General features: G+C 42.2%; 1 protein-coding gene across 2 annotated transcripts in view; it reads right to left on the bottom strand.

Annotated features, from left to right (window-relative positions):
• Positions 1 to 14,562, bottom strand: part of DRC1 (dynein regulatory complex subunit 1) — a 232,807-nt gene that overhangs the window by 68,503 nt on the left and 149,742 nt on the right. For both annotated transcript variants that reach the window (XM_030198650.1, XM_030198651.1), the window contains exons 9-10: positions 10,856 to 10,990; positions 5,934 to 6,172 (exon numbers count right to left, since the gene is read on the bottom strand). In XM_030198650.1, coding sequence (XP_030054510.1) covers positions 5,934 to 6,172; positions 10,856 to 10,990 — 374 coding nt within the window. The remainder of the gene's footprint in view (positions 1 to 5,933; positions 6,173 to 10,855; positions 10,991 to 14,562) is intronic.

Here is a 14,562-nt window from a genome sequence, read left to right as displayed (position 1 = left end):
TGCACTATATGACGGACTGTAGGAATATTTTCTTGCTATCTCACCTTTGCTGGTCTGAGGCTTGTCCAAGCCTGAACCTTCTTTTACTAATTAATATGGATTCTACAGCCTGTGCCCTGGATACATCTGAAACCATCAGAAAACAGCTTTTCTACAAAGGAAAATTATAATGCTTGGCATACCCATGATGACTTCATTCAAGGAGACGTTGTTTGATGACTTCATCCAAGGACACCTTGCTTATTGCTAACTAGCCTCCAGTTATGTCCTGGGAAGAGCGGAGGAGCTTACCTCACAGAAGACATATGTCTCCAGACGAATATGTGACTCAAGAGGGAGGTTGCTACCAGAAGCTTCATGACTGATAAGACTTTCTTTGTTGCTATGAGAAGGCCTTGCATTGTCCACCATGAATTCTGCTGGACAGAATTACACCATTTGTGATTGGTCCATAGTTATCACCTGACCCAGAAAGATGCCAAGGTTAGACTGAAGAGGAAGAAACGAAGGGAGAAGGATAGAAGACGGTTTGTTGGATACATTGATCTGAGAGGTGCTAGAGAGAGAGACTGATTTTCTAAACACACCAGTGGACTGAATTACTTGTAATAAAGCTGACAAGGTCAGTCCAGCTACAGCACTAAGGCCTTACCCGAAAGACTGTGTAATAAGTATACAGAGTAAAAACCTTGGATTTTATTCCTGGACTGAGACTGACTCGCAGAGGCTTCTGCTTGAGTCTCAACAGAGGAATCTGATTCTTCACCGCTGGAAGTCTGTAAAAAGGACTGCAGGGTAAGAGGAAGCAGGATTACTACCTATAGTTCATGGTATAGTTAGTCCACAGTTTTATCTGTGAAAGACCGGTTTGTCTCATGATTTGTGGTCAGTATAAATAGCTGCTAAGTGATAATTTGCACAATATATATTTTAGTTGTGTAATCTCATACATATAGTTTTATTTATCTGGTTAGATATCAGATATCTTTATCTCTTAGTGATGATCTAGATTTTTGTAGTGCATATATATATTTTTGTAACTTGCTTTGCATTTGCACATTGGTATTTTTATATCTTCTATAATAAATAATTTATTCCCATTTGTGGCATTTTTTCCTTTCATTGCTGGTCAGTCAGTCAAATAAGAGGTACACTTATCCCCTAGAAATGCGTCCAGAATATTGTTATTAGTAATTTTCTGCCAGCTCAAGTACCTCAGCCTACAGAATAGGGGCTCATACTACTACTACTACTATTTAGCATTTCTATCCTACTGTTTAGCCTATAGGACACTGACTAACAGAAGCAGGCAGTAAGCCGTGAGTTAGACAAAGGCAGTTAGCCATGCAGTTAACTATGAGCTATACGGCCATTAGTCAGAGAGACAGAAACACCTTTCTCTGATGTCTGTTACTTTGCCATCCAAGATGTAGTTCCGAGTATCACTGAGAGACTAAAGCCCTAAGAGCTAATAAAGGAACTGACCTATAAGTATGTGCCATACTGAGTAAGAACCAGTACTGGATAACATCTTAGCTTCCACTAAGATAGTTCCAGAGAATAGCTGTGTGCACTCCAGCTTCATTGCTGACAGCCTCCCACAACAAACAGACTAACAGTGGCGCAGAGGCAGCCTATCTATATGGCCTTGTCCAGGAGCCAGCTGTGAACATTCAGCTTAGAGCCCAATAGGGTAAGGAAAGACCTGCCACATAGAGAGAGCCAAAGGACTTTTTCAGGAAGCCTACAGGGTGAGGTCAGTTATCCTTCCTATGGTTCAGGGGTGAAGTAGAAAGCATTGCCAAGTTCTAAGTGAGTTGGGGCCTTTTGTCATGTAATTTCTTAGGATAGCACTTTTAGTTATATCTCAGGAATAATTATTAGTTCAACTGATATTACTATCTCACTGTTTTACAATGCACTGATTATATATATACTAGACTTTGAGCCCGTAAAAACGGGCTATTATAGGAAGGGGGGTTGAAAGGCCCGCCCCCACCGCCGAGTTCGCCGCTGCCCCTTCCCCTCCGAGTTCGCGCCCCCCCACCGAGCCGTCACCACCCACCTTCCACCCGGCCGGGCCCTCGCTCCGCTATTGAAACAGCGAGGGTCCGGGAACGCAGCACTGAGCTCTGCTGAGCTGCCGACGTCGGCCTTCGTTCTTCTTCTCTGCCTGCAGCTGCCTGTCCCGCCCTCGTGTGACGTAACGTCGTCGAGGGCGGGACAGAGGCAGAGAAGAAGAAGGAAGGGCGATGTCGGCAGCTCAGCAGAGCTCAGTGCTGCGTTCCCGGACCCTCGCTGTTTCAATAGTGGAGCGAGGGCCCGACCGGGTAGAAGGTGGGTGGCGGCGGTGACTCGGGTGGGGGGAGCGTTAGACGGCGGTGTCCCTCCCTCAGCAATGCGCAGTACAGACCCTCTGTGTTCCGCCCCCCGTCATCACGTATTGACGTGGGGGCGGGGCAGAGAAGGTCTCTACTGCGCATTTGCGAGTGAGTACGGTCACTCGCCGTTTATATGTTTGATATATATATATATATTTTTTTTTTTTTTTTTTTTTAAATATTGCCAATAAATTGTAATATATGCTCCAGATCATGGTTCTTGTCTGATTATTATTACCAGAATTACAAAGAATCTGAGGCCTACATATAGGTGCAGTCCTACGCCTAGACTGGACTTAAGGGTGAAAAATAATCATTTGTGCTGTTTCTCTTGACTACAGAAATCTCTCTCTGACATTTGAAAACAGAAGACATCGAGAGCAATCATGCAGGCATCAATTATGAGTATTTGTTATGGATATGGTCCTGCTGCACTGGGAACTTTTTTCTGGGCCATGTTCAGAAAAACAGCCACACCAAAATCAAATACTCAATGATGAAAAGTACCAACTGGGTGCCCTAGACCTAACGAGGCCATAAGAGGGACTATGGTAAGAAAGGAAGCAAAAAAGGGCCTGAAAAACCTACCTAGGGAAAATACCAGAGAAAATAAAATCCGCAAGAGTGACAGGACTTACACAAGTGCATTATCAAGATTTGGTGAAAAAAATAATCAAAAAGTTGATGATGCTAGCTGAAGGGGAGCACAAGAATAGTGTGTCCGTTATGCTCCATGGAAAAATGACGATTGGCTAGGTCCCGCACAACAGCAGCACATAAGAAGGTGAATTAAAAACTGGTTAAAGGATAGAAAACAGAAAGTAGGGTTGAATGGTCAGTATTCTCAATGGAGAAGGACAGAAAGTGGGATTCCCCAGGGGTCTGTGCTGGGACTGCTGATTTTTAACATATTTATAAATGACCTAGAGATGGGAGTAACTAGTGAGGTAATTAAATTTGCTGACGACACAAAGTTATTCAAAGTGGTTAAATCGTGAGAGGATTGTGAAAAATTACAAGAGGACCTTAAAAGACTGGGAGACTGGGCGTCTAAATGGCAGATAACGTTTAATGTGAGCAAGTGCAAAGTGATGCATGTGGGAAAGAGGAACCCGAACTATAGCTACGTAATGCAAGGTGGAACTCAGCATCATTGTTGAAATCCTCTGCTCAGTGTGCTGCAGCAAGTAAGAAAGCAAATAGAATGTTAGGTATTATTAGGAAAGGAATGGAAAACAAAAGTGAGGACATTATAATGCCTTTGTATCTGTCCACGGTGCGACCGCACCTCGAATATTGTGTTCAATTCTGGTCGCCGCATCTCAAAAAAGATATAGTGGAATTAGAAAAGGTACAGAGAAGGGCGATAAAAATGATAAAAGGGATGGGACGACTTTCCTATGAGGAAAGGCTGAAGCATCTAGGGCTCTTCAGCTTGGAGAACAGACGGCTGAGGGGAGATATGATAGAGGTCTATAAAATAATGAGTGGAGTGGAACGGGTAGACGTGAATCGTTTGTTTACTCTTTCCAAAAATACTAAGACTAGGAGGCATGCGATACAACTACAAAGTAGTAAATTTAATATGAATTGGAGAAAATGTTTCTTCACTCAACATGTAATTAAACTCTGGAATTTGTTGCCAGAGAATGTGGTAAAGGCGGTTAACTTAGCGGTGTTTAAAAAGGGTCTGGACGGCTTCCTAAAGGAAAATTCCATAGTCCATTATTAAATTGACTTGGGGAAAATCCACTGCTATTTCTGGGATATGCAGCATAAAATGTATTGAGTTTTCTGGGATCTTGCCAGGTATTTGTGACCTGGATTGGCCACTGTTGGAAACAGGATGCTGGGCTTGATGGACTTTTGGTCTGTCCCAGTGTGGCAATACTTATGTACTTATTTAAAGTGTGTATGCTTGGTGCAGCACTCTCAAAAAAATCTAAGTAAAGAAGCTGGTTGGCAGTTCCTAAATGAGGACTCTGTAGGATGACATCACCCACATGTGAGACTATCAGGCTTATTTTCGAAAGAGAAGGGTGCCCATCTTCCGACACAAATCAGGAGATGGGCGTCCTTCTCTCAGGGTCACCCAAATCGGTATAATCGAAAGCCGATTTTGGGCGCCCTCAACTGCTTTCCATCGCGGGGACGACCAAAGTTCACGAGGGCGTGTCGGCAGCGTAGCAAAGGCGGGACTGGGGCGTGCTTAAGAGATGGGCATCCTCGGCCGATAATGGAAAAAAGAAGGGCATCCCTGATGAGCACTTGGACGACTTTACTTGGTCCATTTTTTCTTGCGACCAAGCCTCAAAAAGGTGCCTGAACTGACCAGATGACCACTGGAGGGAATCGGGGATGACCTCCCCTTACTCCCTCAGTGCTCACAAACCCCCTCCCACCCTAAAAAAAACGTAAATTTTTTTTTTGCCAGCCTCAAATGTCATACCCAGCAGTATTCAGGTCCCTGGAGCAGTTTTAGTGGGTGTAGTGCACTTCAGGCAGGCGGACCCAGCCCCATCCCCCCTACCTGTTACACTTGTGGTGGTAAATGTGAGCCCTTCAAAACCCACCACAAACCCACTGTACCCACATGTAAGTTCCCCCCTTCACCCCTTAGGGATATGGTAGTGGTGTACAGTTGTGGGGAGTGGGTTTTTTTGGGGGGTTGGTGGGGCTCAGCACACAAGGTAAGGGAGCTACGCACCTGGGAGCAATTTGTGAAGTCCACTGCAGTGCCCCCTAGGGTGCCCGCTTGGTGTCCTGGCATGTCAGGGGGACCAATGTACTACGAATGCTGGCTCCTCCCACGACCAAATGGCTTGGATTTGGTCGTTTCTGAGATGGGCATCCTTGGTTTCCATTATCGCCAAAAACTGGGGACGACCATCTCTAAGGACGACCATCTCTATGGTCGACCTAAATGTTGAGATTTGGGCGTCCCCGACCGTATTATCGAAACGAAAGATGGACGCCCATCTTGTTTTGATAATACGGGTTTCCCCGCCCCTTCACAGAGCCATCCTGCGAGGACGGCCCCAGGAAAACTTGGCCGCCCCGTTCGATTATGCCCCTCCACGATATCTGAAGAAAGGTCATGATGGAAAGTTTTGACTGGTTTCTTGGATTGGATTTTCTTCCACTCTGCATTCGTTCTCCTCCACAATATCTTACATGTCCTTGGAGGAACTACTTATAACCATCTTTGAACAGCTGCCTCCTACAATTAAATCCAGTGACTATTTTTAGACATTTTAAAATCATGAGGTACACAGCTCATCAGTGTTTTCTTTTAAGAAGTTGCAATATATTATGTAAGCTATTTTACTGGCACGTGACACCCTCACCCCTCCTGGAAGATTCCCAGTCAGGATATCTGCAATGAATATGCATGAGATAAATTTGGATGCAATGGAGACAGTACATGCAAATCTATATCATACTTATTGGTTTCAAGTATCCTGAAAACCTGACTGGCTGTAGATCTCCAGGACAGATTTAGGACCCACTGCTCTGAAGCATGTATTTACAGTTACGAAGGCATCTCTTCACCTGCAAATAACATGACTTCCTCTGCAACTTGAGTGGCTGTTTTCTTCTTCGTGGACTGTGGCACAATGGGTCCTACGTTGTCTAGGAACCAATAGTCGGGTTTCACCCAGGGTAGGCCCAGCTGCTGCTCGTGAATTATCTTATCGGTTTTCAGAGCTTTTCGCATCAGCTCTTTCATTTCTTCCTCATTCATCAGCCAAATGTCTTCAAATTTTTTTTTATCAATGGCAGCAAAATGTCTGCACAGAAAACAGAAGAAGCAGGAGTACAGCCTTGTCTGATGGCTCTGGAATCACTATAGTGTACTTAAGAGTGAAAGAATCAAGGTCTGAGCCTGCATTTTGGAACAACTGGTGGCTTGTCAGAAAAGCAATGCTCTCACTTTCCTTTCACAAGAAAGTAACCTATTGGTTTACAAAACCAAGATTAATACTTTCAAGTTTAGTTGACACCAGGTTAATTTTAGAATACAGAATATTAATGAAAGTGAAGACAAAAAACAATTCAGCTATGTAAGAAATTATTCTAATCTGCAAACAAATAGAAAAGGCAAAAAGAAATTAATGTTTGTCCATCACTATATCAGCAAGGAAACTGTTTAATACATTCCTCAACAGATGACTGCTTTTTCATAAACGTCAGCTGCAGTGTTAACCCCCCCCCCCCCCCCCCCCCCCAATATATTTAGCACTGCTGTCTGGTGATGAATATACGCATAAGGCAGTTACCAGCACTGGCTATACGCATAAGGCAGTTACCAGCACTGGCTATGGAGGCAATTCTATAACAGGGTGCCTCCATTTAGGCGCCCCAATGATGTGCAGGGAGTGCCTATTCTATAATGGCATCTGTTATAGAATGCTAGAATAAATCTGCATTGGTGTACCTATACACCTGGTCAATAACAGGTGTAAATGGGCACATCTAAATGAGCGATTCAATTTGTGGAACTTTTCAGACTTGGTTTGATTGTAAACTGAGGTTACCTGTGTCTTAAAATCTTCCTGATAAACTGTTGACTCTATTATATCTCATTCAAAAAAAAAAGAAAGAAAGAAATTATTTTCACTTGCAGAGGGTCTGGCCTCTAAAATTTCTAATCTGTCTTCATCCTATTGCCTATAACTTACAATTGTTGTTGCATTATGATTTCATATTTTTATGCTGGTATTTTCTTAATTGAACTGTGTGTTGAACTTCTGTGCCAGTGATGTCATATTTTTATGCTGAAATTGTCTTAAAGGTGCTCTCTAGAACTGTGTTTTGAACCTATGCCAAGTGACTTAATCCAATCAACTTGGTTACACAGAATTTGGTGACTCTGGTGTCTGTCTTAAAGGTGTGTTTATTAGAATTGGGTTTTGATAGAGTACGTGGGAGGGAGGGGAGTTGCGTGGGGAGGGGGGGTTAAAGAGAAAGACAAGATCTGACTATATGGAACAGGTATGGATGGTTATTGGTTAGCACTCTTGATGTATTAGAAATGTTCTATTTACTGTCAAATCTATATTTGAAAACATGAAAATAAATGGTTAAAAAAAAAAGAACTGGGTTTTGAAGAATCTTCAGTGCCAGAGACTTAATTCAATCAATTTGGTTACATAGCATCTAGTGACTCATAGCTCTGGAGGAGGGGCAATTTGTATATAGCTGTTTGGTAAAAGAAAAAAAACCAGAACTTAAGTTTACCTTGTGAGCTGTGAGCTATGCTGGGCATTTTCAGACTTGGCTTGATTATAAACTGAGGTTACCTGTGTCCTAGTCCCACCCACCCTTAGGTGAACTCCCTTTATATAGGGCAATCAAGGGACAAGTATCTTTATTACACCATAATTGGTCAATCCTACTCCTTATTATCCCCTATCATAAGTCACCTTTTTTACACTTGTGAATCACATCAATATGACCTTCATTCAGTGCAATACATGTTCTGCTTTAATCCTAAGGCAAACTATCTGGAGCCTTAGAGCTTGTCCTATCTGTCTCCAAATATCAGCTTTGAAAGATGAAATCAACAAACTCAAGAAAGAATTAGCTACAACTAAAACAGCATCCAGGATTACGCAATTCCCAGCCAATTTACCACCACCACTGCCACAGAGAATGAAGTTAGAGAGGAATAGATGGGTCACAGTAGGCTCTGGTAGACTAAGATCTGTGACACAGAAGCACTCACCTTCCCAAGCTTTGCCCCTGTCAAATTCTTTTGCTGCGCTGCTGAAAAAAGAAGTACTGTGATGGAACCAGAGGCAATTAAAGTGGCGCAACCCAAGAAATATCCCCCAAACAATGACAGATTGGTGAAAAGCAGAAAACTCTTACTGCTCGGAAACCCCATTCTCAGAAGCATTAACTTAGGAACACAGTTCAGGGGTTCCAACCTGGTGAAATGCCTTCCAGGATCTTCAGCTACCAGATGTACTAACCAAATACTGAAAGTGATCTGAGAAGAAAGCAAGGCTTCAAATACTGATGTTGTAATTCACCTGAGGACAAATGACCTGGCCAACAATAGCAAGTTTACAGCACAGAGAGCATTCCAGAAGCTTGGGAAGGGACTGAAATCTTTGGTTCGGACTGTGGCTTTTTCTGAAGTAATTCCTATGTAGGGGAAGGGAGAGGAAAGACTATGCAAAACAGTGGATTTCAATAAGTGGCTTGAGTCTTGGTGTAAAGAACAAGGTTTTAGATACATAGAAGCGTGGGTTAAAACGTGGAGAAATAACAGGCTCTACTGTAATGATGGGCTACATCTTTCTGTGACTGGAAAAAGGATCCTTGGGGAGAAATTCAGACAGTATGTTTCTAGACATTTAAACTAGAAGGCAGGGGTGACAAACGGAAACAAGGGAATTCAGAAAATCACCCCCAGAATAAACATGATGGCAGAGGGAAAGGTCATCTAAATATAGAAAACCACCTAAACTCACTATGCAAATGGAAAGCAATGAGCACAAATGCTCGTAGTCTAGGTAAAAAGGTTCAAGACTTGCAAGCCCTGATGTTTGAAGAAAACTTGCATATTGTTGCTATTACAGAGACGTGGTTCAATGATTCCCATAAATGGGATGTGACTATACCAGGCTATAATCTTTTTAGGAAGGATAGAGAGGGCCGATGGGGTGAAGAAGTGGCGCTGTATGTAAAAGACAATATCAGAGCGGCTAAAATGCGGGGGACCTGGGGAGAGGAAGAAGCTTTACGGATCGACCTGGAAAGAGAAGATGGAACCTGTATCCACACGGGGGTTATCTACAGACTTCCGGCACAAACGGAGAAGCTAGACAAGGATCTGATAGAAGATATTAAAAAGATTGGTATGAAAGGGGAGGTGCTACTGTTAGGAGATTTCAACTTGTCTGATGTGGATTGGAGCATCCTGTCTGCAGAATCGGAAAGAAGTAGGAAGATTGTGGACGACTGTCAAAGTGCCTTGCTTAGACAAATGGTGACGGAACCCATGAGGGAAGGGTCGATGCTGGATCTAGTGCTCACAAATGGAAGAAGTGTTTCCAATATCCGGGTGGGTGCCCACCTATGTAATAGTGATCATCACACGATATGGTTTGATATAAGGCAAAGGTGGAGTGTGGACACACAAAACTCAAAGTACTGGATTTCAGACGTACTGATTTTGATAAAATGGGGGAACACCTGAAGAAGGAGCTGTTGGAGTGGGAAGGTGTAGGAGAAGTGGAAAATCAGTGGTCAAAGCTAAAGGCTGCTATAAATATGTCAACTGATCTTTACGCAAGAAAAATAAACAAAACCAAGAGAAACAGGAAGCCTATATGGTTCTCCAAACAAGTAGCTGAAAAAATAAGAGCAAAAAAGGCTTTGTTCAAGAAATACAAAAGAATGCAACGAGGATCATGGAAAAGATTATTGGATTAAACTCAAAGACGCGAAGAGGGAAATATGGCTAGCGAAAGCGTGAGCGGAAGAAAAAATGGCTAAACATGTAAAGAGAGGTGACAAGACCTTTTTCAGATAGCATGGGATGTGGATCATCAAATTTCCTTTGTGGACTAATCTAGAGGGTCTTTTACTAAGGCGCACTCACGTTTTTAGCATGCGCTAAAATTGTGGGCGTGCTAAATGTTAGAGATGCCAATGCATTCCTATGGGCATCTCTAACGTTTAGCGCACGCTAAAAATGTGAGCACGCCTTAGTAAAAGACGCCCTCAGTATTTAACCCTGAATTTATACAGAACTTATCTTTACCTATAAACAGATAACAGAGCTAAATTATTTCATCAGTGCTTCTATGTGCCTTCTATAATACATAACCAGATCGTTAATGGAAATGATACTCTGGTTGATGCCTAGCTTTTGTTTGAAATATATAGTATAAGTCCTCTGAAATCACCATCTAGTTAGCAATACAACCTCGTGACTAAAGCTCAGATCATATCTTCGGTCTTGCAGTCTGGGAATACAGCATGACAGACGCTGTTTTGAGGGTGAAAGACTAATCCCAGAATACAGCTTCCTGGATGACTCTCAAGTTAACCATAAAGAGTAGCTGCATTGAGGCTGACAATCACGTATGGAAATTTTTCATGTGTGGATCTAAAGCACAGGTGAGCAACCTTTGGCCCACCATTGAATTTTATACAACCTGAAAAAATAAACAATGGGAAATATACACAGAAAATGCTGTTAACCAGAGTTTTGCCAATTTGAAATAGTTTGTTTTCATCATTTTTAGTTAAACTTTATTTATTTGTTTGTCACAGAAGGTCTATTGAGTTCTGTGAATTTCCGGTTCCAATATTACATAATGTTGCGGCCTGCTAGGAATAATACTGACAATAATGCAGCCCTCTGTGTAGAAATGTTACCCACCCCTGGACTAAAGTAATCTCTTGAAATCAAAATAAAGAAATCATGAATAAAAAAAAAAAGCATATGCACATACCTCATTTTTTTCTGCACATCTTTGTAGAGCTCCACTATTCTTTTATAATCATCTGCCAATGCCTGGTTCTCCTCTTGATACTGCTTTATTTGCTTTGCTAGTTTCTGTTTCAGGTTGTTGAGAACATCATGCAGTCTAAGACAAAAAAAAAGGGCATTCAATTAAATACACTTTTGATCAATGAGATGTAACATCTCATTTTCAACAGTAATGCAAAGCACAGAAGAGAGGGAATCCAAAGGTGTAAAAGTGAAAAGCAAGCAGCCAAAAGAAGCACAAAGAGCATTCAAGATATGGGGCGTCTCAACTGTACTGTATTAATCAGACACAACATAGTCCGTGTTTCGGCTTGAAACGCCTGTGTCAGGGGTCTAATAGTGGTATCTGTATCCAAAGAAAAAACTTCATCCAGTGGGGGATAAACACCTTTTGTCTTGAAAAAGACAAATCTACTGGAATCTTAGGCGAAAGATGCCAAACCAAAAAATGTGGGAACCAAACAAAACTGAGAAGCTACCCGCAATGAGAAACGCCATATACCAGCTGACAATCGCTGAGAGTACCTATGTCATCATTCCTCTTCATCCATATTTGCTTTTACTTGCTTTTATACGTATATGGCCCATATTCCTGTCCTGTGGAGCAGTCGGATACCCTTAGGTAAGATCCTGAACCATTATTCCTATCCCTCAAAAGTTCCTCTGATACTTCTATCCCATATCCCATCACCTTTGCGGACTGGTGTTTTAAATGCCTGATCTATTTGTGCAAAAATCCACTTAATTCATTCTCTCATCACTGAGATGACAATGCCTCACTGAAACTTGGCTATGTGAGTCAGGTCTTTCCTACCTCCACAGGGCCTCTCCTTCTGGCTATCAGTTTCTTTATTCCAACTGCACTGGAAAAAATGGAAGGTGGCTTAGCTGTGATTTAGTCTTCCAAATTATTTCCATACTTTTCTCAACACTTTTGCTGTAGCCCTGCCCCCCCACCTCACCTCACCTCTTACTGGTTTACCAGCCTCCTACTACTACTCAACTATCCCTGTAGGCTCTCTTTTTGACCTGATTGCATGAGACTTCCTTTTGTTCCTTCATGATCTGACCTTACTCAACTATTGTTCCTTCCTACACACACAGCTGACCATGCTTATCACTACCTATTCCTTTGCTCAATTAATTTCAGATATCACAACCACCTCTGTTCCCTAGTCTGATCTTTATCTGGTATAATTCTCTCTTCCCTACCTTTCCCCACTCACCAATATCAATATCCCTAGCCCTCCCATCACATATCATAGGACCACAGACAATCCTACAACAGCGCAACAAACCAAAAGAATAACAACCAACTAAAACTAAAACCAAACACATACGGAAATAACGAACAGAAAGAGAAGAAAAGACACAATAAAACCAAATACCAAGAAAACAGACAAATAATAAAAATCAACACAACCAAGTCCCGAACTGAAGCCTACAAACAAATCCAAATGGGATACATAAATGCCAGATCAGTGATAACTAAAACAGCGTCTATAACAGATTGGATCATCGCAGACAATCTGGACCTCCTATTCATCACTGAAACCTGGATTCATGACCTTAAAGACCCTATAATCCTAGATCTATGTCCACCGGGATACAAAATTAACCACTGGACAAGAAACGGAAAAAGAGGAGGAGGAATAGCAATTATATACAAATCCAAGTTTATCATCACAACAATAACCAAAACTATTCTACCGCAACTTGAAATCGCTTCTGTAAGAATTAACCACCCAAACCTGCAAGAACACCTTACCGCAGTCCTGCTCTACAGACCACCAGGCAACTGGCAAGAATCCCAAACATACCTCATGGACTTCATCTCGAACACCTGTGTCTCCAGCTCAAATCTTATCATAATAGGAGATATCAATCTTCATCTTGAAGATCACAATTCAACCAATACCCAAGAATGCGACGAGTTCCTTCAATTATGGGACCTTCATAGGACACACACACAACCTACCCACAGAAAAGGACACACTCTAGACATCATTACACACAACTTTGATCTTGATACAAACCTTATACTAACAGACACAAAATGGATACCCGTACCATGGTCGGACCACTATAAAGCAAACATTTCCCTCCAATGGCGAACAAAAGGACTACCGAATAAACAAGAGCGGAAAACCTACACCACGAGAGGAAAAATAGACCCGGTAATATTCTGGCAACAGATTTATCACAATGAATGGTCCATAAAAACAGATACAATCCAATTCCTCTCAGAATGGGACGATAGATGCAGACTTACACTAGACAATATTGCTCCAACCCAAACAAGAACCTCACACAGAAAGAACTCAACACCTTGGTTCAACGAAGAGTTGAAAAAACTCAAAACACAAGTCAGAAGGTTAGAACGAGCTTGGAATAAAAAGAAAGACGACAATACACTTAACGCCTGGAAACAACTTCAAAGAAAATACAAATATATCATAAGACAAACCAAAAGACTACACTACAAAACAATAATTGGACCAAATTACAAGGACACACATAAACTCTTCCAACTCGTGAATAAACTATTAGATATCACACCAGTCACAACTAACAGCAAAGACACCTCTGGAGCAGACAATCTCGCGAGATACTTCAATGAAAAAATAGTACAATTACGACTTAAAATACCTGTCAGCACCATCGACTATGCTGAACTCCTTAATGGCCTAGACCCAGCCCCTGGAATCCACCCAGCGGACAGGACCTGGACTAACTTCGAGATATTATCGGAGAACATCATCTCCCAAACGCTCAAAATATTTGCTAAATCTCACTGCAGACTAGATATATGCCCAAACAACCTAATGACATCTGCTCCTCAACAATTCATAAACGACATAACGAAACACCTGAACTACATGCTACAAAATGGACTTTTCCCGAAAGAAAAAGGTAACATTTTACTTACCCCCATACCCAAAGACGCAAAGAAAAGTGCCAGTGAATTAACTAACTACAGACTAGTAGCATCCATTCCCTTAATAACCAAACTAACGGAAGGATTGGTGACCAAGCAACTTACAAACTATCTAGATAAATTTTCAATTCTTCACGATTCCCAATCAGGATTTCGGGCTAACCACAGCACCGAAACAGTATTAGTAACTCTCATGACCAAATTCAAACAAATGATTGCATCTGGCAAGAACATACTACTTTTACAATTTGACATGTCAAGCGCTTTCGACATGGTTGACCACGGAATTCTATTACACATCCTTGATTACTTCGGAATTGGAGGCAACATCCTCAATTGGTTCAAGGGATTCTTAACCACAAGATCATACCAAGTGACATCTAATTCGACTATCTCAGCTGCATGGGTACCTGAATGCGGAGTACAGTGAATGATACATACCTGTAGCAGGTGTTCTCCGAGGACAGCAGGCTGATTGTTCTCACGACTGGGTGACGTCCGCGGCAGCCCCCACCAACCGGAAGAAGCTTCGCGGGCGGTCCGCACGCGGGGCACGCCCACCGCGAATGCGCGGCCGTCTTCCCGCTCGTACGTGACCGTTCCCGCCAGTTGAATGACAAGCAAGAAACAACATGAAAACGCAACTTCAAAGGGGAGGAGGGAGGGTAGGTGAGAACAATCAGCCTGCTGTCCTCGGAGAACACCTGCTACAGGTATGTATCATTCACTTT

The sequence above is a fragment of the Microcaecilia unicolor genome, chromosome 3 (genome assembly GCF_901765095.1).
Source record: "Microcaecilia unicolor chromosome 3, aMicUni1.1, whole genome shotgun sequence".
In the NCBI taxonomy this organism is placed as follows: domain Eukaryota; kingdom Metazoa; phylum Chordata; class Amphibia; order Gymnophiona; family Siphonopidae; genus Microcaecilia; species Microcaecilia unicolor.
The sequence above is the reverse complement of the archived record's forward strand: the minus strand, read 5'-3'. Positions and strand labels throughout refer to the sequence as shown.